The sequence below is a fragment of the Pristiophorus japonicus genome, chromosome 12 (assembly GCF_044704955.1).
Source record: "Pristiophorus japonicus isolate sPriJap1 chromosome 12, sPriJap1.hap1, whole genome shotgun sequence".
Taxonomy (NCBI): domain Eukaryota; kingdom Metazoa; phylum Chordata; class Chondrichthyes; family Pristiophoridae; genus Pristiophorus; species Pristiophorus japonicus.
Window position 1 is genome coordinate 190,119,581 of NC_091988.1, and position 24,621 is coordinate 190,144,201.

The following is a 24,621-nucleotide window of genomic DNA, read 5'->3' on the forward strand; positions in this document are numbered from 1 at the left end:
ATTTTGAATAAAAGAAAATTGATCTTCCTATTCTATATACACACACACACACACACACATACACCTTTTACAGCAAGGGGTCATTGGATAGGGATAAGCAGAATGAAACCCTGGATGATTTCTCTTCTCCCTAATCAGCTGTGGGTAGCACCCTCGCCTCTGAGTCAGAAGGTTGTGGGTTCAAGTCACACTCCAGAGACTTGAGCCCAAAAATCCAGGCTGATTGAGGGAGTGCTGCACTGTCGAAGATGCCGTCTTTCGAATGAGATGTTAAACCGAGGCCCCGTCTGCTCTCTCGGGTGGACGTAAAAGATCCCATTTCACTATTTTAAAGAAAAGCGGGGTAGTTATTCCCGGTCTCCTGGCCAATATTTATCCCTCAATCAACATTACAAAAAATCAAATTACCTGGTCATTATCACATTGCTGTTTGTGGGAGCTTGCTGTGCGCAAATTGGTTGCCATGTTTCCTATATTACTACTCTTCAAAAAGTATTTCATTGGCTGTAAAGCGCTTTGGGACATCCGGTGGTCGTGAAAGACGCTACATAAATGCAAGTCTTACTTTACACTTGGATCAATCTAAAGGATGAAAGGAATCCCAGTGTCAATTTATCAGCTTCTCCTGTCTGTGTGTTATTATCTGGAACCTGGACTCTTCAGTGCAGCCGGTCAAATGCAGAGTTAACGTCACTTGCTTCACCCAGATTTGTGGACAGTATATTAGACTACTGAAATGCATGGAATTACCTTGTGATATCTTTACCCAGAGAGTGGTGAGAATGCGAAACTCGCTACCGCAGGGAGTGGTTGAGGCGAATAGTATAGATGCCTTTAAGGGAGGGCTAGATAAATACATGAGGGAGAAGGGAATAAAGGGTTATGCCGATAGAGTTAGATGAGGAAAGATGGGAGGAGGCTTAAATGGAGCATAAACGCCGGCATGGACTGGTTGGGCCGAATGGCCTATTTCTGTGCTGTATATCCTACGTAATCTTTTGTCTTTCCATGTTCTGAGGCATGTACTGGGGATTAAATGTGTGAAACGTCTCCCCTTGTTATAGTGCCAGCTGCATACAAAACAATGGAAGTTCTCTAGCTTCTTGATATTTTAGTGTGCAACCTGGTGGAGTTTGGAGTGCAGGCCAGAATGCTAACTGTTTTTTTCTCTACTCCTATGTTACTTTAGAGGAAACATTTGAGAAGCTTCCAGAATCCACAGTGCCAGAGATGCAACGCAGCAACCTGGCCCCAGTCATACTCCAGCTGAAAGCACTGGGCATTGACAATGTGCTGAGATTCAATTTTCTGTCTGTAAGTAATTACTCTATCTCCAGCTAACGTCTATTTATTATCAAGTGAATATAATCCTGTGCATGTGGCCTGCAGAACTGAAATGTGAAGCTTGTGGATTAAGCCAGAGCTTAAAATGATGGCCAGAGCAGCTTGCTGTTTCTAGTGGCTGATTGCGAAACGTAACTTCGACAGAGGTTTTCTGAATCAGGAAATGGTGCAAGGCGCGAGAACTCCATTGTCAAAGCAGCTCACTCTTTACATTCTGGCAATGGACATTATAAAAATATGACCGTGACGATCTAAGGTAATTGCCTCAGCATTTAATGCCTCGATTGTCAAGAGGCTTGACACCATCCAGGACAAAGCAGCCTTTTGTTTGGCACTCCCTTAAACATTCACTCCCTCTACCACCAGCGCCCCGTGGCTGCAGTGTGTACCATCTCTCTGACTGATGAAGTGAGCCCCCCCCCCCTGTCATGCTGCAGAACCAGAGTGAAAGAGCACAGTTGGAGGAGCGGAAAGAGGTGAAAAGTGAGTGAGGAGAGACGAACGTTAAGGGGACATCGAGAGAGAAAGAAACAAAAGCTGTGGGAGAACCTTCACCACATCGACGGAAGCAGCTCAAGAGAAGAAAGGCAGACTTACATTTATATAGTGTCTTTCACGACCACTGGACGTCCCAAAGCACTCTACAGCCAGTAAAGTACTTTTTGAAGTATAGCCACTGTTGTAATGTAGGAAGCACGGCAGCCAATTTACACACAGCAAGCTCCCACAAACAGAAATTGTTAATTGCCAGAAAATCTGTGATGTTGATTGAGGGATAAATATTGGCCAGGGCACCGGGGATAACTCCCTTGCTCTTCTTCGAAATAGTGTCATGGGATCTTTTACGTCCACCTGAGAGAGCAGACGGGGCCTCGGTTTAACGTTTCATCCGAAAGACGGCACCTCCGACAGTGCAGCACTCCCTCAGCACTGCACTGCAGTGTCAGCCTAGATTTACGGGCTCAAGTCTCTGGGGTGGAACTATGAACCCAGAACCTTCTGACTCAGAGGCGAGAGTATGCTATGCACTGAGCCACAGCTGGACAAACAGAAGTGAAGGCGAGAGATTATTTTTGCAGACTTACCACTGCCCTCCTTAGCTAGAGGGGCGTGAGCGTCTTTTGGTTGGGGCAGCCTGCAGACATTTGACAACCACTGAGCCTGGGTGCGTAATAGAGACGGGAAAATTAGCCAGTGTTCCCACTCCTGATCACAGATCTGTGACCTTGCTAGTCAGTTTGTGCATTTGGTTGTTGAGTGCTGAATGGCCTGTTGGCACTCAGTGTCTCGTGAAGAATGGCCACCCGGACAAAATATCCAAAGCGAGCCAACTCTCGTAGAAATGAACGACTTGAGGAGGGAAAGTAAATTGTACCGGTCGTGTCAGAGTAACAGTTACAGTGAAGGAGATGGAGCATATCAGAGAGCACTGGTGAGGGGTGCAGGGCATATCAGAGAGTATTATAATGAAGAGTACGAGGCATACCCTAGAATGTATAGTGAAGGTGTGAGGCATATCTCAGAATGTTACAGTGAGAAGTGTGGGATATATCGGTGTTACAGTGAGAGAGGTGTGGCATAGCAGAGTGTTAGACATGTGAGGCATATAGAAAGTTACAGTGAGAGGTGTGGTGCATATCTTAATGTTATAGTGAGGGAAGTGGAGGATATCAGAATGTTACAGTGAGAGGTGTGGGGCATATCAGAATTACATGGAATTTACAGCACAGAAACAGGCCATTCGGCCCAACAGGTCTATGACTGTGTTTATGCTCCATACAAGCCTCCTCCCAATTTCCTTCATCTCCCCCTATCAACATATCCTTCGATTGCTTTCTCCCTCATGTACTTATCTAGCTTTCCCTTAAATGCATCTATGCTATAGAATGTTAACAGTGAAATGTGTGGGATATAACTGTGTTGCAGTGAGAGAGCCGGGGTGCATATTAGGGAGTGTTGCAGTGAGGAGTGTGAAGCATGTCAGAGTGCGAGGGTGAGAGGTGGCGGTGACATTGTTATTGGATTAAGTCACAACAGAAAAAATACGTCACCACATTCCTGCATTGCCTGAAAATGTAAAAACTCTGCAGCTTGTACAATCGACTTTGAATATGGGTTTGCTGTCTTAACTGTGGGGTTGTGATAGACATGAATGAAACAACTCAAACACCTGTATATCCTGTGTTCTGTTCACAGCCTCCCCCTGCCCAGTCAATGGTCCAGGCACTAGAACTGCTTTATGCACTCGGAGGTAAGGATATGTTTTTGTTTTTAGGATTTCTGACAAAATTCACCTTCTCTGCAGGCCGTTTTTAAAAAGAAGTAGGTAAATTTCTTCTCTATAAAAACATAAGAAATAGGAACAGGAGTAGGCCATACGGCCCCTCAAGCCTGCTCCGCCATTCAATAAGATCATGGCTGATCTGATCATGGACTCAGCTCCACTTCCCCGCCCGCTCTCCATAACCCCTTATCCCCTCATCATTTAAAAAACTGTCTATTTCTGTCTTAGATTTATTCAATGTCCCAGCTTCCACAGCTCTCTGAGGCAGCGAATTCCACAGATTTACAACCCTCTGAGAGAAGAAATTCCTCCTCATCTCTGTTTTAAATGGGTGGCTCCTTATTCTAAGATCATGCCCTCTAGTTCTAGTCTCTCCATCAGTGGAAACATCCTCTCTGCATCCACCTTGTCAAGCCCCCTCATAATCTTATACGTTTCAATAAGATCACCTCACATTCTTCTGAATTCCATTGCGTAGAGGCCCAACCTACTCAGCCTTTCTCCATAAGTCAACCCCCTCATCCCCGGAATCAACCTAATGAACCTTCTCTGAACTGCCTCCAAAGCAAGTATAACCTTTCGTAAATATGGAAACCAAAACTGCACGCAGTATTCCAGGTGTGGCCGCACCAATACCTTGTATAACTGTAACAAGACTTCCCTGCTTTTATACTCCATCCCCGTTGCAATAAAGGCCAAGATACCATTGGCCTTCCTGATCACTTGCTGTACCTGCATACTATCCTTTTGTGTTTCATGCACAAGTGCCCCCAGGTCCCGCTGTACTGCGGCACTTTGCAATCTTTCTCCATTTAAATAATAACTTGCTCTTTGATTTTTTTTCTGCCAAAGTGTATGACCCCACACTTTCCAACATTATACTCCATCTGCCAAATTTTTGCCCACTCACTTAGCCTGTCAATGTCCTTTTGCAGATTTTTTGTGTCCTCCTCACACATTGCTTTTCCTCCCATCTTTGTATCGTCAGCAAACTTGGCTACGTTACACTCAGTCCCTTCTTCCAAGTCGTTAATATAGATTGTAAATAGTTGGGGTCCCAGCACTGATCCCTGCGGTACCCCACTAGTTACTGGTTGCCAACCAGAGAATGAACCATTTATCCCCACTCTCTGTTCTCTGTTAGTTAGCCAATCCTCTATCCATGCTAATATAACGTATACCCATCATGGAATTCAACTACAATTTTTTGTTTTGTTAATTGACTTCTGGCACCTGCTGCATGCGTGGTGTGGGCTCAAACTCACGCCTGTCAGTTACCTAATGACCAACTACTGACCCTCCTTCTCTGAGGGGGGGAGGGAGATAAATGCGACCTGTGACGCAATGAAGCCGTTTTGTCGTCATTTGATTATCCATTGCTTTCTCTGACTTTGGTCACAATACATGCACCGGGTTAAGATCAGTTATTGCTGGCTGATTCCTGCAAGCTTATACATTATAGTCTGGCTAATATTCGCAAAGCAGGGCAAGGCATAGTTCTGGAAGTCCTTCAGATGTTCACACGATGCCTGAGAATAGAACCAATTCAGCAGGTAATTAAAGTATTTGGCACCAATCAATGAATCAGGCCTTCCATTGAATTCCAGAGATTCTAGGCGTTGACATCTGTGTCTGGGGTGAAGATGTGGATTGGGCCTGTGTTGGGGGGGAGGGCCCGTGATTCTTTGTTCTCTCGTTGATGGACAGCTCCGTAGCCAAGAAGCTCCAATTGTGGGCTTACAGTAGGATTCTAAGGCTCTACTCAGCACTGAGTCTGAGGCCAGCAGGGAGACTGAGCTATATCAATGCTACCATTATAGCACTTCACCACACAAAAAGTGAACAGCTGTGTTTTAGGGATCTATTTTATCTTGAGAGAGAGAGCAGAAGAAGCAGCTTTGTGAATTTGTCATTTTGGGGAGGATAATAAAGTTTGTAATTATTGTTAAGTATAATACCTTAATGTTAAGCGAACTGTTGCTTTGTATTCTGAGTCTCAGACAGATATGTATATTTTTTTGTGTACTGAAGGAAAGGAAGTCACATATTTGCACAGGATCTATTCTGTAAACATAACCTGGGATTCAGTAGCTAGGATTCACTTCTCAATCCCTAGGTCTTGCTACATTCGAGCGGTGCAGGCTCGAAGGGCCGAATGGCCTACTCCTGCACCTATTTTCTATGTTTCTATTTACTCGTGTATTAGGCAGATAAAGACACACTCTGGTCTATGGGGGACATGATGGCCACTTACAGGGGGAATTATTGACAACGAGCCCAAGTACTATATCTAGCATAAAAGCACTAAAACATAACAGTTTCCTTTTTAAGGGGGAGGTAGGTGGGATCTTTTTAGGGTCAAATTGACTCCAAAGATGCAACACAGGGGAGTAACAGGCACTGAAGGTGCACCAAACTCATTTAATTTATGATCCTTATAGTAAGACTCTTCCATCCAATCTCGACCTCAGAAGTAAAGAGTTCAGTCTCACGTTGCCTGGAGAGAAAGCCCATGATCTGAATCAGGCTGCAAGGCTGACTCATCTTTATTGTATACAACCTTTCTGTTCCGAGAGCTTATTGAAGGGACTGGGAGGCTACATTTTATTTTTCATTCAGTGTTCGTTTTTTATATTTGGGAACAAATTCATAATTAACTCAAGAAAATGATAGTCACACAGCCTTTGACATGTTTCCCAGTTGCTGCATCACTTCATTAATTGCAGGATTTTTTGTTCTGTGTGCCATTTGCAGGTTTGAATGATCAGTGCCTCCTTACTGATCCCCTGGGCTTACGCATGGCTGAATTCCCTCTGAATCCTATGTTTGCGAAAATGCTGCTGGAATCAGGTAATCCTCTGTGTCAGGATAGTACAGTGTGACCAGTGTACTAAATTAAACTAGATTCCCTGTTTGAACAAGAAAATGAAGGTGTGACAGATCAGGGATCTGTATTGTTCTGAATTATTCTATAGTTGCATTTTAACGCATTACATTTGGGAACTAAAAGCTTCCTTTAGTTTCAACGCTCCTGTAAACCACCTTGGGGCATTTTGTTAAAGGTTGACTATTCTCATCATCATAGGCAGTCCCTCGAAATCGAGGAAGACTTGCTTCCACTCTAAAAATTAGTTCTTCGGTGACTGAACAGTCCAATACGGGAATTACAGTCTCTGTCACAGGTGGAACAGACAGTCATTGAAGGAAAGGGTGGGTGGGACTGGTTTGCCGCACGCTCCTTCCGCTGTCTGCGCTTGGTTTCTGCATGCTCTCGGCGATGAGACTCGAGGTGCTCAGCACCCTCCCAGATGTACTTCTTCCACTTAGGGCGATCTTTGGCCAGGGACTCCCAGGTGTCAGTGGGGATGTTGCATTTTATCAAGGAGGCTTTGAGGGTATCCTTGAAACGTTTCCTCTGCCCACCTTGGGCTCGCTTGCCGTGTAGGAGTTCCGAGTAGAGCGCTTGCATTGAGAGTCTCGTGTCAGGCATGCGAACAATGTGGGCCGCCCAACGGAGCTGGTCGAATATGGTCAGTGCTTCGATGCTTGGGATGTTGGCCTGCTCGAGGATGCTAATGCTGGTGCATCTGTCCTCCCAGGGGATTTGCAGGATTGCTATTCTAATGCTCTCCTGACTGGTCTCCCACCTTGCACCCTCTGTAAACTTCACCATATCCAAAACTCTACTGCCCATATTCTAACTTGCACCAATTCCCGTACACCCTACCGACTTAAACTTGTGGTTTTCTGCTTACTGATCTTCATTGGCTCCTGGTCCGGCAACACCTCGAATTTAACATTTTCATCCTCAAGTTCAAATCTCTTCATGACCTCGCCCGTCCCTATATCTGTAACCTCCTCCAGCCATACAACCCTCCGAGATCTCTGCGCTCCTCCAATTCTGGCCTCTTGTGCATCCCCGATTTTCATCGTTCCGCCATTGGAGACCTCGACATCAGCAAGGCCCTAAGTTCTGGATAACTCTCCTTCTCTTCAAAATAGTGCCATGGGATCTTTTACGTCTACTTGGGAGGGTAGACGGTTTAACATCTCATCTGAAAGACGACACCTCCCAACAGTGCAGCACTCCCTCAGCACTGCACTGGAGTGTAAGCCTAGATTTTCGTGCTCAAGTCTCTGGATTGGGACTTGAACCCACAACCTTCTGACTCAGACGCTAGGGTGCTACCAACTGAGTCACTGGCTGACACCTGGATTAGACTGTGGGGGGAGGCGGGGGCATGCTAGAAAGAAGTGGCAAGTGAAAATCAGGCACTCCCTCGCACAACATGGCTCCAAACAGCCCAGCGTACAAAAAAAAACACTTGATATAAGCTTGTATCTTTTTAACAAATCATCTATATTGCATCAGGATTCAGTAAATGTGAATGGAACACAAGTTAATGAGAACATTAGGACTGAGATACATTGGTAAGCATACATTAATGAATATAAACTGATATACTGTACGTATAGTGCATGCCGATTGTCACGTGCTTAGAATTTAACCTTATCTTTTTGGATTAAGCTATTTTTTATTTTCAAAGATGTACAATCACTTATTACATGGAAATTATAACACAGCAACAAGCCATTGCATATTTTGATTGTATAGTGTTTGCAACTTTCTTGTTTCAGTTTCCACTTAGAAACAACCTCCAATTTCCATAGTTTTTTGCAAGTAGTACTTTGCTTCAGTTACAATACAGTAAAATGCGAACCATTTCTGCATGCATACATTACAAATCCTGCCATTTGCAATTGAAACATCCAGAACAGGCTGATTTTGGCTGGCAACTGCCTTGTCCAAGAAATGATGCAGAGGGTGGGAGCGGGAAATCAGAACGTGCGGGAAAGGGCATTTTTAAAAAATAGCCATGATCATCTTGGCACATTCATTTGTGACGTGGTGACTAGTACAGATGCACAATGCAGGTGGCAATGACTAATCTTGTCCCTTTTCTTTTAATTTGAGGAAACTTTGGGTGTTCGCAGGAGATCCTGAGCATAGCGGCCATGATGCAGATACAGAATGTGTTTGTGGTGCCCCCAAACCAGAAAACTGCAGCGGTAGGTTTGAAAGTTTTGTGAAGAGCTATAATTTAATTTGACATGCTTTTTGTGTAAGTACATAAAATAGTTCTTTATCACAAGGCACATGACTGAGTGATAATGGGTGAGTGTGTTACGCAGGTCCGACTCACTCCATAGATCATTTTTCCATACGTCACCAACTCTTGTGTGCCTTGCTTATGATATGATTTGACATGATATGATTTTATGAATTCTGAGTTTATTTTTATTACCAATTACTGCCCCCGCCCCCACCACCTCTATCCTTTCTTGAAAGGGTTGACTTTTGCTGGGGCATGGTTTTACATGCACCAGTTATCCTCCAGCACCTCGTCCATTACTCATGTGTGCACTTTGGCAGTGATTGTCAGCAGGCTATCTGACTGTGGAGAGCACTACAGCCAAGCTCAGTTCTGCGCTCACCCAATTTCCAGGCAGCACACTGGACAATTTCTCCCTCACTCACATAAGGGCGCTGAGGTCTACAGTAGCTCTCCTATTGCATTCCTAGCTTGAGATTAGCTACATCAGCAAAAGAGATTGAACCCGGAACCTGCTTGGTCTCTATGCTTCAGCTGCTCACTTGATAGACATATTGAGGCATCACCTTAAATTATTCTGAAGCTATAATGTAACAGAAGAGGTTCAGGTCACATCGCAATCCATGAAGCTCCTGTGCTTTATAAATATAAGTTGAAGCTCACTGCCCTGCATTTGTTATTTAATGTATGTTCACCAATTAGGTCTTCTTTCTTTTTGTTTTGAAAAAACATCCTTTTTTTCTTGTCTGTGTGCTATGTTTCATGGTGACTGTGTTTGAGGTTGAGGCAACATGCTGTAAAAGCAGCAGCTGAAGGATTACAGCATCACGTGACACGTCCTGTGGATTTGCACGGTTTCATTTTACAAGGATGTACTAGTCGCTGCGTACTATGTTGCACCATAAATTTGCTCCTCTGTACCTAAGGGACATAAAAGCAGGACTGAGAGACTGAGAGTTGTGTTCGTTGAGATAGGAAAAAGGAATCATCTGGCCCATAGAATTCTCCATATCGTTCATTTTATCCCATTAATTAATAACCAAGAGGTAGTTTAACATAATGTGATACATTACCTGCTGATTTTATTGTGTTAAATTTCCCTGCTTGCTCTCGAATAAAAGCGTCTAGCCAAAAATGGGAGCAAATTATAATTTCCATTTTACAGCGGGGGGGAATACCTGATCATCTTCCCGGTAATTGCACTTGTCACGAATTTTGCATTGTTTCAGTTTTAATTAAAGAAGCAGACATTGGGCTAGAACCTCCACTTTTTTTGCATGCTTAACGCCCACTTAACACCCATTTTGGCACACAATGGAAACTGACAGGCTTTTTTGGGAGGCTTATCGCCGAGCATTATTTTCCCAATGGGCTTAACGCCGGGAAAAAATGTTACTGCCCGCCCACTTTTTTGGGGCGGAATCAGCAGAATGGGCGAAATCAACGCCCGTAATATCGCCCAGCGTTACTTTCAGCACGGAATTAACGGCGAGATTCAATGTGAACGCCCGCCCACTGGTTTTTGTCGTAAAGAGCATATGTACCCAAACTAGCCGCCATGGAGATCGCCCACCGTCAATTTCACCACCTCGCACACATATCGCCCACAATATCGCTCGCTCAAAAAAACGCCCACAAAAAGTGGAACTAACCGGAACGAATGCCAGCGGTGTGGCTGGCATTTGTTAAGTCCCACTGAAAGAGCGCTGATGTGAGTGACAATGCTGACACACTGCTGTATGTGTGCAGCTCAGACATCAATGGTGCCCATCACCTTGGTGCCAGTTAAAGTTTACGTTGATTGATGTTAAATTGTATTTAATCATTTCATGGTAAGGAATCACCAGTGTGTAACAATGCGCAACAAGGTTATGTTCAATAACAAAAGTTTAATATCAACATTGGTCTGAAATCATGAGTATCACAGTCAATAACACCCAACCCCCGCCCACACCCCACTTTTCCACCACTGACATAAATCACATGCTCAACATGTCCACCAACACAGAATACAAAGGCAAAGCAGGAGCGTGGCCCCAACCCCCATACATTGCAACAAATTGCATACACCTAGATGGAGATATAACACAGCCATCACCTGCGCACATGCACCTCACTTTCCTTCCCCCTCTCCTTCTGCCCACCTGTACCCCTTCCCCTCCTCGCTCCACGGCGCCTGGCCGAGGAGCTCCTCAGGCGGTGCCTCATTGGGGGGGGGGATGAAGGCAGATGTGGTGGTTGCACGGGTACAGGAGCGAGGGGTGCAGAGGGGGCAACATTCTCTGATGCAGAAGCAGGATCTTGGTCCTTGCTCTCATTTGTCGTTCACAATGGTGGTGCGGAACCTAGGGGTGGAGTGCCGCGCTCGGAGGCCATTGGGAGCCCTCTGCCACCGGTGTCCCTGGCTACCAGCTCCAGGGCCTCCTCCATCCCTTCCATGTTATTTCTTATTTGTTGGACAAAACCTCGATGCCAACTATGTTCTTGGTGCTTAGTAGGCTTTTTGCTACTGGTGAATCTCTGTCGTGCCTCCCACAACAGCCAGACAAGCACACACCACAGCCACACATGCTTTCAGTGCCTCTGAGCTCCCTCTCTGTCTGTCTCCTGTCTGACCCTTGACCTCCTGAATCGCGGGAATCGAGTGTGGCCATGCCGTTGCTAAGGACGGCCACACTTTACGGCAGAAGGTCAAAAAAATTTTACACTACCACCATTTGATATCGCTCACGGTAACGGCCATTTTCAAAAATGTAACTAGGTGTTTTGAGAATGGCGAGAAACCGGCATCTGAAAACCCTTTTTTACCGCCCACGCTGGAAATAACGCCAATTTTTGGGCGATAAGCACAAAAGTGGAGGTTCTAGCCCATTGTCTTTTGATCCTCGGTCAAGGTGACTTACTGATTTTAAATTGCTAATGGCCTCATCACTGTAAATAGCAGCGGCTTGTTGTAATCTGAACAAGGTGAGTGTTTATTGTAAATGTCTGGAAGCTTAGGAATTCAGTGCGTCCCAGCAAAAGAAAATCAGATATTCCTGATAGGAGGGTGTGATTTTTTTTTGAGCTCCACACTAGCATAAGCATATGTATTGTACTCTGGAGAAGTACCACCAACACTGCCTCTGCAAGATCCTGCAAATCCATTGGTAGGATAGGCACACCAATGTCAGTGTCCTCGCTCAGGCCAATATCCCCAGCATCGAAGCACTGATCACGCTCGATCAGCTCTGCTGGACGGGCCACATCGTCTGCATGCCTGACACGAGACTCCCAAAGCAAGCGCTCAACTCGGAGCTCCAACACGGCAAGCGAGCCCCAGGTGGGCGGAGGAAACGCTTCAAGAGCACCTTCAAAGCCTCCTTGATAAAGTGCAGCATCCCCACCGACACCTGGAAATCCTTGGCCCAAGACCAAGAGGAGAAGCATCAGGGAAGGCACCGAACACCTCGAGTCTCTTCAGCAGGAGCACGTGGCAGCCAAGCGCACGACCCAAGCACCCCAGCCACCCGTCCCTCCAACCACCGTCTGCCCCACCTGTGACAAACTGTAGGTCGCGCATTGGTCTCATCAGTCACCTGAGAACTGATAGTGTGGAAGCAAGTCATCCTCAACTCCGAGGGACTGCCTGAGAAGAGAAGATATATCACTATAATCTGTGCACAACGCCTTTTCCAACAAGTAACAGAGAATGTTTTTCTTTCAAAATCAAGAACTTTTTTCAAAGGATAATTAATTTGTTACCAACTTTTTTCAACATATGTATATTTTTAGAACAAACACCATAAATATCTGTCAGACGTTTGAGCTTCATATTTTTATTTCACTGCATTATATTAAATTGTGTATTTTATTTTATCCTGTAAATTGTGTTTGAAATTTAATGTTGTCATTCCAAAGTGAGATTGATAGTGTAGCAAACGACCTCATTAAATTCAATAAGCAGATTACCGCAAGTAGGGTAATCATTAATGCTGCAAGTGCAGGTTACAGAAATAGGAACACAGGAACAGGAGTGGGCCATTCAGCCCTCGAGCCTGTTCCACCATTCAGTTAGATCGTTGCTGATCTGCGACCTAACTTCATTAACCAGCTTCTGGTACAGCTTCTGGATCCTAAGTGACAAGGTCCACTTACCAGGAACCACCGTGAAATTGTTCATAGAGAAAATGGCTGTATAACACCTGAAATTGTCGCAGTTGCTTTAATCAGCTGCCAGGACTTGTGTACAATCGTGTTTGGAAGTGAAGTGGAATAATACAGGCCAGCACAGAGTGTTTCTGTGTGCGTAGGGGGTGTGGGGGTGGGTGGCGATACAGAGGCTGTCACTTGGTTGTGTTTCACCTGTAGCATGTTATCTGTTCCTGTGGTTTATTTTGTTTTAGTGCTTTGGTGTATATCTTACTGTTTCTTCTTTAAATTCTCTTTCAAGGCCAGAGAACACAGGAAGTTTGCTGTAGCCGAGGGAGATCATCTCACAATGCTGAACGTCTATGAGGCTTTCATTAAGGTTTGAATCCAGCCTTTTGTGTCTAGACCACAGCAGTTACAGAATCTGTACCATACCATGCATAAACCAATAGAAAGTGCTCATGAGCCGATGTTATAGTTAAGAAAACTGTGAAATAATACCATTGTAAAGCTTTGCCCTGGGATATTAATTTCTTAGAAATATTCACTGACTTAGGGCACTCATTATGGCCTTGTGGGTCAAAGAAAGAAAGACTTGCATTTATATAGTGCCTTTCACGACCACCGGACATCCCATGGTGCTTTACAGCCAATGAAGTACTTATTCTTTGACGTGTAGTCACTATTTTAATGTAGGAAATGCGGCAGCCAATTCGCGCACAGCAAACACCCACAAACAGATGTTGATTTAGGGATAAATATTGGCTAGGATAAATCGGGTGGTGTTCTTCGAAATAGTGCCATGGGATCTTTTACGTCCACCTTGGAGAGGAGATGGAGCCTTGGTTTAACCCGAAAAACCGCACCTCCAACAGTGCAGCACCCCCTCAGTACTGCACTGGAGTGTCAATGCCCGAGCTTGGACGAAGCTTTGCAGAGAAGATGGCCCCAGATTTGATTCCAGGTCTGTGCTGAGTTAACTGCTCTTGACTGAGGCCCTCGGTGCCCTTGTGCTAGAAAAGGGTAAAAAGACAACCAGTGTCCCAACTTCAGTCTATTGTCCAACAAAACCTTTACTGAAAAGTGCATGTGTGTGTGGATGCCATGTCAGAAAAGGTGCAGGCTCAGAGGTGATGCTCCCCAGAGTCAAACAGCCTGCCAACGCTCATTGTCTAGGCTCGTGCATGAAGATTGGGCACTGGGTGAGCTACAGGATGGCTGCGAGTGTCTGTGGTCACCCAGTCTAGGCTTGGTCTCCCCAATGTAGAGGAGACTATATTGTGAGCAGCGAATACAGTATACTTTCAATTTAGTAGAAACAGCGATTTACTTGTACTTCTTTCAATTTAGTATAGTGTTCCACTGAAGCTCAATACAAGCTCGAGGAACAGCACCTCATCTTTTGTTTAGGCAAATTACAACCTTCAAATGCTTCAAATTCTGGCCTCTTGAACATCCCTCATTATAACTGCTCAACCGTTGGCCGTGCCTTCAGCTGCCTGGGCCCTAAGTTTTGGAACTCCCGAAACCTCTCCGCCTCTCTATCTCTCTTTCCTCCTTTAAGACACACCTTAAAACCTACTTCTTTAAACAAGCTTTTGATCATCTGCTTTAATTTCTTCTGTGGCTCGGTGTCAAATGTATCTGTTTGTCTGTTACACCGTTGTGAAGCGCCTTGGGATGTTTTACTACGTTAAAGGCCCTATATAAATAAAAGTTATTATTATTCTGAACTCAATATCAAGTTCAACAATTTCAGAGCATAACCTTTGGCTCCTTTTCCCCTCCGCCCCCCCCCCCCCAGTCCCCCATCTTATGTTTTTTCTTCTTCTTTCTTCTGTTTTTTCTCTCTTTGTCTCTAATGGCAGCTGGTCATTACCCCGCCATTCACACCCTATCCAGATTAACCTTTTTCTAACTTCTGTCATTACCATTTCAATTCGGCCCATCATTTCTTTAGTCTCTCTAATCTCTCCTGCCTTCCACCCTATCACAGACCTTCCCTTTTGTTCTTTCTTCCCCTCCCCCTTTCAGTGCTTGTGCTTTTTTCGAACATTCGACAGTTCTGACGAAGGGTCGTCGACCCGAAACATTAACTTTGTTTCTCTCTCCACAGATGCTGCCCGACCCGCTGAGATTTCCAGCATTCTCTGTTTTTATTTCAGATTCCAGGATCCGCAGTATTTTGCCTTTGTATTAGTGGCTTGTTGCAGTACCCTTTTCAAACATGGACTGAAAAGCTTTTTCTCTTTCAAAGACAGGTACCTGGTTGTCAGGGAGATATCCAATGAGTAGAGCTCAAAGTGCCTCTAGCCATTCAGGCCTCTTTTCATCACTCCGCCATTGGTGGCTGTGTCTTCAGCTGCTTAGACGCTAAGCTCTGGAACTCGCTACCTAATCCTCTCTCTCTCACTTTTCCTCCTTTAAGACGCTCCTTAAAACCTAACGCTTTGACCAAGCTTTTGATCATCTGCACTAATTGCTCCTTATGTGGCTCGGTGTCAAATTTTGTTCGATAATGCTCCTGTGGAGCGCCTTGGGACGTTTCAGAATGTTAGAGGCACTATATAAATGTAATCTGTTACTGTAAAATAAAGAGAGTGCTGGATATACAGTGCAGGCTCATTCCGTCCGTAAAGAGAAATGTCAAGTTAGTTCTGACGTCATGATGAAAGATGCGCACCCGAAATAGTTTCTCTTTACAGATGCTGACTGACCTGCTCAGCATTTTCAGGTTTTTTTAACCTCATAGAGCTAGAAAGGAGTGGGTGACCCTTTTCCATTCCCATCTTCTAATGTTCTTAAATTCTTTTTATTTTGGAGTATGATGGTGCTGCTGCTGTCCACGAGGTTGACGCTGTCAATAATTATATATATTCTTTGTCTGTTGCAGCACAATAAAAACTCACAGTGGTGCCAAAAACATTTCTTAAACTACAAAGGACTTGTTCGAGCCACAACCGTGCGGGAGCAACTGAAAAAGTTACTGTCCAAATTCAGAGTGCCGAAGAAATCAAGCGAAGGTACGGAGCGGTGGAGTATTTGAGATTCCTTATACTGCGCACGACCTGAGTTTAGTAGTTAAAGGCCTTCTAATGTACAAAAACAATAGTTAATAACAGCTGGAAATTACTGCACTTATTCCTGTGGCAGTTATGTCAGAGGATTGTGTCTGCTGCCAACAAGCTTTTGATTCTGGTCTCCAGTCATCTTGGTTAACCCTTGCCACTGGACCAAGACCAAGCTCTGGAAAGCCCGTGTGGTAGTTGGTGTGCAATGGGCCAACATACATCAAAAAAATCCACGCACAGACATCAGGATGTAGTTCGGGATCTGGAATATTAGGTACTTCATTGAAACACCTGTGAACTCATCCTTTTTGGTGTGGAAGCAAGTCATCCTCGTTTCGATGGACTGCCCAAGAAGATTCTCCACTGCTGACGGGGCACCTGTTGCTGAATTTATTTATTCAGACTTGGAATAGTGGAGCCAAAAGCCTTTGGCACAGTTTGGCCCGGAAGAGGCGCGAGTGGAGAGAAATGCCGGCATGGACTAGTTGGGCCGATTGTGCCATATTTCCTATGTAGTTTCAATAGTGAAAAATCCTCTTCACAAAATTTTTGTTTGCTCTTATCAATCGCGCCGTGTAACCAGTTGTTAAGAAAAATTAAGGGTAGCGTATTTTTTAATCCTCGTGGACAAGCATTTGGCTTCTGTCTGCTGCATTCCCCTCCCTCACCCCAACAGCTGGACTAACATCAGGAACTTACTGTGTGTCGTGAATTATAGGCGCAACTCCACATTCCATCGGTCTGTGGTGGCAGCAATGTACTGCACTACTAGCCCCTGAAAGCACCTGGAATCCTAATAGATCCCTGTTTTAACACTCCAGGTCAAGGTAGTGAAAGTATGATACAATATCAGACTGAGAGACATTGGACATATCAGAGATTAATATAGCGCAGAGTGTGGAATTATTGGATGTTTCACTATTGCTTTAATTCAGATTGTGAGATAGTGATGATCTGTTTGGTCACATGTCAGTCTCAAACTCCCTGCAGTATGATACAGAAAGGTTTCACATGTCAACCCTTAAATGGAAGAGTATAAAGTCTTGCATATGTGTATCTTAATTCATATTAAATCATGAAATGGTAATCAGCCATTAAATTTGTTGACATTCCATATATTATTTCAAAATGTAATCCCATTGGCTCCAATGTATGAAAATGGTGAAATTAATGATTAGCTGCTGTCAGAACAATGGCCCAGACCCAGCCTCATCCCAGACCCAGCCTCGTCTCAGACCCCCTCCAGTCTCAGACCCCCTCCATTCTCAGACCCCATCCAGTCCCAGACCCTCTCCAGTCCCAGTCCCAGTTCCCCTCCAGTCCCAGTTTTAAAGGTAATATTTGAACCGAAATAGAGCATGAGTAAAGTAGTCTGCTCCCACAGCCGTCTGAAATGAGAGCTGACCTGCGTTATATTTTCTCTCCTCAGGTGACCCGGATCCCATCCTGCGATGTATCGTTTCCGGGTTCTTCGCGAACGCTGCAAAGTTTCATTACAGCGGATTCTACAGGTAACAAGGAGGCAGTTTTGCCTACAAGTTTTTGAATCATTTCTCTCATTGCCTTGTAATCCTCTTTAATGTAGCTAACGTCCATCACCATAAAGCAATCTGATATACTGCACACTCGTCTCTTCATTATAACTCTCTTCGTCAAAAATGTGTTGCTTACGGCTCTGTCTTTAATGACAAAAACAGATTTTTAAAGACCCATTCTATGAGACTTTTCATTCAACCCTCAACAATGGCCTTATTGCTACAATTAGCCTTAGCTTCTCAGAGCTACGCTGGGGAAAATAGGGCAACGTACCCGCTCCTGATCACTATCGAGTGACTCCTCTGGAGGTGCGTATGTGTGACTGTCAGGTGAGGTCAGAATTGGGCTCTGCTCTCATACCCCTGTGATTGAATTGCCTGCCAATACTCATCGTCAAAACTGACACATAGTTAATGGCCACTTGGGTGAGCAGAATCAACACCTTCAGGAGAGAGGGAGACGAGAGAGATTTAGTGAGAAGAGAAATTCTTTCTATGACCCTCTATAGCAACTTTATAATGAGGTGTCCATTTTAAAGCACTCTCCATTATAATTCACAAGATAATCTGCACTCTGATATACCTTACACCTTTTGCCCTGACATTCTCTGGTACAGACTCAATGTATAGGCATATTTGTAAAAGAAAATTAACTGAAAGAACTTTATTTTTTTACAGGACCATTCGAGATGACTATGAGCTTCATATTCACCCAACTTCTGTGTTATATGGTGAGAAGGAACCACAGTGGTAAGCTTGACTCCATGACGATTATTATGTCTCTTTCTTAACATGTAATTTATAGAATCATAGAATGATACAGCACACAAGGGGCCCAATTGGCCCATCATGCCTGTGCCAGCTCTTTGAAAGAGCAATCCAATTAGTCCCATTCCCCATAGCCCTGCAAATTTTCCCCCTTCAAGTAGTTCCCCAATTTCCTTCTGAAAGTTATTATTGAATCTGCTTCCATCACCCTTTCAGGCAGTGCATTCCAGATCACAACATCTGGGATATTAAATGCTCATTTTTGGGTGGAGTGGGGTGTCTTGTAGCAACTTTTAATTTAACAGTTGTGAATTTCTAAATTTCCCATTGTCACATTCCATCATATGTCATCAGGGTTGTGTACAACGAGATCATCCAGACAGCCAAGTACTTTATGAGGGATGTGACTGCAATCGAGTCTTCCTGGCTGATAGAGTTAGCCCCACACTTTTATCAGCAAAGAACCGTAAGTATCCACCTACTTCGTGTTCTGTTTAAAAATCACTCGGAGCACATCCTATCACTGGAAGGTGGGCTGCAAAAACAAAATAGTTGCCTTGGATAATGAAGTGTAAAACTTAATACAGTCAAGAGGCTCAACTGTCATAAGTTGCAAAAGCGATTTATGATGAACCCAGAAATGGTGAGATACAAAAGTGGAACAAAATGCAGGGCCACACCATACCTTCAGTATGTTCCAAAGCGCTTCACATTCAATGAATTACTTTTGAGGTGTAGTCACTGCTCTGTTCAGGCCAGTGCACCACCCAGTTTGCACACGGCAATGTCTCACACATGGAGAATTATATGAAAGACCAGTTAACCTTTTTTTTGTGATGGTGCTTGTGGGAGAATAGGTGAACAGCCAGCTGTCGTGGTACATATAAGTACCAACGATATAGGTAAAAAATGGGATGAGGTCCTCCAAGCTGAATTTAGGGAACTAGGAGTTCAATTAAAAAGCAGGATCTCCAAGGTAGTAATCTCAGGATTGCTACCAGTGCCACGTGCTAGTCAGAGTAGGAATTGCAGGATAGCTCAGATGAATACGTGGCTTGAGGAATGGTGCAAGGGGGAAGGATTCAAATTCCTGGGACATTGGAACCGGTTCTGGGGGAGATGGGACCAGTACAAACCGGACGGTCTGCACCTGGGCAGGACCAGAACCGATGTCCTAGGCGGAGTGTTTGCTAGTGCTGTTGGGGAGGGTTTAAACTAAAAAGGCAGGGGTTGGGAATCTATGCAGGGAGGCAGAGGGAAGTACAAAGAGAACAGAAGCAAAAGGTAGGAAGGAGAAAAGCAAGAGTGGAGGGCAGAGAAATCAAGGGCAAAAATCAAAAAGGACCACATTACAACATAATTCTAAAAGGACAAAGTGTGTTAAAAAAACAAGCCTGAAGGCTCTGAGTCTCATTGCGAGGAGCATTCGTAATAAGGTGGATGAATTGACTGCACAGATAGCTGTTAACAGATATGATGTAATTGGGATAACGGAGACATGGCTCCAAGGTAACCAACGCTGGGAACTCAACATCCAGAGGTATTCAATATTCTGGAAGGACAGACAGGAAGGAAAAGGAGGTGGGGTAGCGTTACTGGTGAAGAGGAGATTAATGCAATAGTAAGAAAGAACATTAGCATGGATGATGTGGAATCTATATGGGTACAGCTGCGAAACACCAAAAGGCAGAAAACATTAGTGGGAGTTGTGTACAGACCACCAAACAGTAATAGTGAGGTTGGGGATGGCATCAAACAGGAAATTAGGGATGCGTGCAGTAAGGGTACAGCAGTTACCATGGGTGACTTTAGTCTGCATATTGATTGGGCTAACCAAACTGGTAGCAATACTGTGGAGGAGGGTTTCCTGGAGTGTATAAGGGATGGTTTTCTAGACCAATATGTTGAGGAACCAACTAGAGAGCAGGCCATCCTAGACTGGGTCTTGTGTAACGAGAGAGGATTAATTAGCAATCTGGTCATGCGGGGCCCCTTGGGGAATAGTGACCATGATATGGTAGAATTCTTCATTAAGATGGAGAGTGACACAGTTAATTCAGAGACTAGGGTCCTGAACTTAAAGAAAGGAAACTTCAATGGTACGAGACGTGAATTGGCTAGGATAAACTGGCGAATGATACTTAAAGGGTTGACGGTGGATAGGCAATGGCAGACATTTAAATATCACATGGATGAACTACAACAATTGTACTTCCCTATGTGGCGTAAGAATAAAAAAGGGAAGGTGGCTCAACCGTGGCTAACAAGGGAAATTAGGGAAAGTGTTAAATCCAAGGAAGAGAAATATAAATTGGCCAAAAAAAGCAGCAATCCTGAGGACTGGGAGAAATTTAGAATTCAGCAGAGGAGGACTAAGGGTTTAATTAGGAGGGGGAAAATAGAATATGAGAGTAAGCTTTCAGGGAACATAAAAACTGACTGCAAAAGATATGTGAAGAGAAGAAGATTAGTGAAGACTAATGTAGGTGCCTTGCAGTCAGAATCAGGGTAATTCATAATGGGGAACAAGGAAATGGCAGACCAATTGAACAAATACTTTGGTTCTGTCTTCACTAAGGAAGACACGAGTAATCTCCCGAAAATACTAGGGGACCAAGGGTCAAGCGAGAAGGGGGAATTGAGGGAAATCCTATTAGTCAGGAAATTATGTTAGGGAAATTGAAGGGAATGAAGGCCAAAATATCCCCAGGGCCTGATCGTCTGCATCCCAGAGTACTTAAGGAAGTGGCCCTAGAAATAGTAGATGCATTGGTGGTCATTTTCCAACATTCCATGGACTCTGGTTCAGACATGCAGAGCAGAAAGTCTCCAGTCCAATTCCTAGTCCATGATAGAGGAGAAAGAACTTGCATTTACATAGATGTCTCTCAAACATCCCAAAATACTTCACGTCGAATGAAGTATTGGCCTTCAGGTCCCTCAGCCAAGGAGGGAAAAATCACTCCCTTGATTGCTATCTAACGATGCAGATTAATAAACAAAGCACTAGGGTTTATTTTTAGAGGGAGAGAATCGCAAAGTAGAGAAGTTATGCTAATCTTTTGTATTGAACCTTGGTTAGACCACACTTGGAGTGTTGTGTACATTTCTGGTCGCCATATTATGAAAAGGATATAGAGGCACTGGAGGGGGTGCAGAGAAGATTTACAAGGATGATACCAGAAATGCGAGGGTATACATATCAGAAAAGGATGAACAGGCTGGGTTTTTTTTTGCTTAAAAAGAGAAGGCTGAGGGGTGACCTAATAGAGGTCTATAAAATTATGAAAGGTTTTGATAGACTAGACACAGACAGAGTGTTTCCACTTGTGGGGAAAAGCATAACTAGAGGCCATCAATATAAGATAGTCACCAAGAAAGCAAATAGGGAATTCAGAAGAAACTTCTTTACCCAGAGAGTGGTGAGAATGTGCAACTTGCTACCACAGGGAGTGGTAGTAAATAGTATAGCTGCATTTAAGGGGAGGCGCAATAGGCATATGAGGGAGAAGGGAATAGAGGGTTATGCTGATAGAGTTAGATGAGGAAAGATGGGAGGTGGCTCGAGTGGAGCATAAATGCCAACATGAACTGGTTGGGCCGAATGGTCTGTTTCTGTGCCGGATATCCTATGTAATCCTATATATGTTGTGACCCCTGCTAGAAAGTACATGTCCATGGCTATTGGGTGGGTGGGGATAGAATCGGACATGGTGATGGCCCCACCGTTAACAGCCTGTTAACGCTCACTCAGTCCATACCTGTAGAACGGCCACTTGAATGAAGAACTAGAGGGCCGTTCCCTAGTGGGGGAGAGAAGGGGCGGAAGCTGGCAAAAGGAAATACTTTTCAGGAAGTAGATCTCGATATGCGTCTAATCTCGTTTCTATTGTTGTTTGTTTCCAGTCCATTTCTCAGATGGCAAAGAAGGCTCGAGTTACCTGATGGTTTGTTCCTGCGATTCCACTCACGCCTGCAAGTGACGGGTTAATCAGCTACTTGCGAAGCCAAATTGTATTTATTCTTCCCCCATCTGTATGTGAATGAACTTCGACGCAGCTCATGCCATCAGATTATTTATTGGATAAAGTTAAGAGCAGAGTTCTTGTCGGATGTCCAAACTGCAGGTCCAAAGCCCTGGCAATTTTAACCATTGAAGGCAAGGCACTCTGTTCTGTTAACGCTTGTATCTCTCATTTACTGGTTAGGGCTATTTGGTTTTCATGGGCCTGAAGGTTTGGAGAGGGCTGTTTTTAGCACTGTTGCCTCATTCGAGCATAAACCCTAACTCAGAACACCAAGATCTGCTAGTATCAGCAACGTGAGATATGTACAAATTAATTGGGAGCATGGATTTAACCTCATTCAGTATATGGTCCCTAAACCTCCATGGTGCATACTTATCTAGTCAACAGGACAAAAAGCTTGAACATCCCTTTTTAAACCAACCTATCTATATACACTGTACATAGTCTCTAACCGACTCATTGTGTCCAAACTGTGAAAGTGAGAACATTGTAGACTCCAGTGCAAGGTACCCTTATCTCTTAGGAAAGAAATACACCCAGGTACTGAAATCAGGGCTTCCAGAGTGATCCATGTGTGTTCACAGCCACAATAAATGCATACTTTCCTGTCCATTATTTAATCTTCAGCTTCTTCTGTGAAGAATAGTGCTTTCAACAACAGTTGTAAATGGGTGTGTTGCCTTGGTCTCTGTACATTGTAAGCATTCCTGGCTATGACCTGTTCCTTTCTATCAGTTTTTTTTTAAATATAGCAAATAAATCCATGTCTTAAGTTCTTGTGCAGGTCTGTGCCCTCTTTACAATTCATTCAGGTTTTGTGTAGATGTGCCCACACTGCACCAGAGTCCAAGAGCATTTCCTTCTACCTCAGGAGAATTTCCATTCTTGGCTAGGTTGCTGATAGACGAGGTGCACAGACAGGTTTCTCCAACACCAAGGGTGTCCAGCCTATGGCTTCCCACCGCCCCTTGAATTGCAGGCAATTCGGTCCTATTTGCATGTTCCTATTTTCTGGTTTGACCTGTTTGGCCCTGCCTACCATTTGCAACGACTCCACCATGCTCCGTGAGATGGAAAAAACCATAAGAACATGAGAAGTAGGAGTAGGTCACACGGCCCTTCGTGTCTGCACTGCCATTCAATAAGATCATGGCTGATCTTCGACCTCAACTCCACTTTCCCGCCCAATCTCCATATCTCTTGATTTCCCTAGAGTCCAAAATTCTCAGCATTGAATATACCCAACGACTCAATATCCACAACCCTTTGGGGTAGAGAATTCTAAAGATTCACAGCCCTCCAACTGAAGAGCAACATTGACCTTCCCATTCACCATGACTTGAAAAGCCCACCACGAAAAACGTTTAAAATCAGCATGCCATTCTGGGAAGCAGCAGCCAATATTCCTGCAGCTGGTATCGACCCACTGTCCAGATGGACGGAATCGTGGAACGCACGCAACCTAAAGAACCAACGCCTCATCACTGACCCAACAGCAGAGGTCCCTGGCTTCGACCTCCCTCGAAGACAGTGGACAGCGCTCAACTGGACCCGCCCTGGGCACGGCCGGTGCGGCCATTTGCTCCGCGAGTGGAAGATGAGGCACGACCCGAAGTGCGACTGTGATCCTGAGTCCCAAACCATGGAACACATCACATCGACCCGCCCACTGACATCTGTTGCGGGAGGCACCTCATTTCTCCACTCAGCATCTCGGGAGACCATTGCATGGAGAGCCAAACTACACATCCCATTATAGGCTTTTCCCGTTATACGAAACAACCTGTTTGGATTTAGCGGTCCTGGAAGTTTTGAAATGGCTGTTTTAGCACTATTGCCTTATTGGTAGCTAAATCTGTGAATCAGAACACCAGGATCTGATATATGCAAATCAATGGGAACATGGACTTAAAGAAAGATGCAACTTAAATTTGAATTTATATAAACATCATATGTCCTCCCCTCCCCGTGACAAAATGATACACATACTTACGTGGCCCACAAAGACAAAAGCTTGTACTGTCTGTCCCAGAAGTTTGCTGCAAAGCTGAATTGATGGGGCCTGGCTTGTTTGCCTGCTGTTTTGCCTGGGAATGGTGCATGCCATTATAGATGCCGAAGGGGTGGGGGGGGGGGGGGGTGGTGGTGAAAAATAACTAATAAAAAAAATGAGTAGAAACATTAAAGTGTTCCCAATTTCTGTTGTACAACCTGTTTGGTATTTTCCAACGTTAGTTGAAGGAGGCATTGTGACCAATTGTGCACATTTTACATGCAGTAATTACTGGAAAAGCTATTGGGAGAGTGTGAATTTTCAACAAACTTTGGCCTGCTGCAGTCTGAGTT

General features: G+C 44.4%; 1 protein-coding gene across 1 annotated transcript in view; it reads left to right on the plus strand.

Annotated features, from left to right (window-relative positions):
• The window catches only part of dhx35 (DEAH-box helicase 35), a 93,144-nt gene extending 68,749 nt beyond the window's left edge, over window positions 1-24,395 (plus strand). Inside the window, exons 13-22 of the mRNA XM_070896326.1 lie at window positions 1,190-1,314; window positions 3,541-3,595; window positions 6,383-6,478; window positions 8,604-8,698; window positions 13,175-13,252; window positions 15,767-15,896; window positions 17,374-17,455; window positions 18,158-18,229; window positions 18,602-18,713; window positions 22,154-24,395. Coding sequence (XP_070752427.1) covers window positions 1,190-1,314; window positions 3,541-3,595; window positions 6,383-6,478; window positions 8,604-8,698; window positions 13,175-13,252; window positions 15,767-15,896; window positions 17,374-17,455; window positions 18,158-18,229; window positions 18,602-18,713; window positions 22,154-22,192 — 884 coding nt within the window. The 3' untranslated portion in view covers window positions 22,193-24,395. The remainder of the gene's footprint in view (window positions 1-1,189; window positions 1,315-3,540; window positions 3,596-6,382; window positions 6,479-8,603; window positions 8,699-13,174; window positions 13,253-15,766; window positions 15,897-17,373; window positions 17,456-18,157; window positions 18,230-18,601; window positions 18,714-22,153) is intronic.
• The last annotated feature ends 226 nt before the right edge of the window (window positions 24,396-24,621 follow it).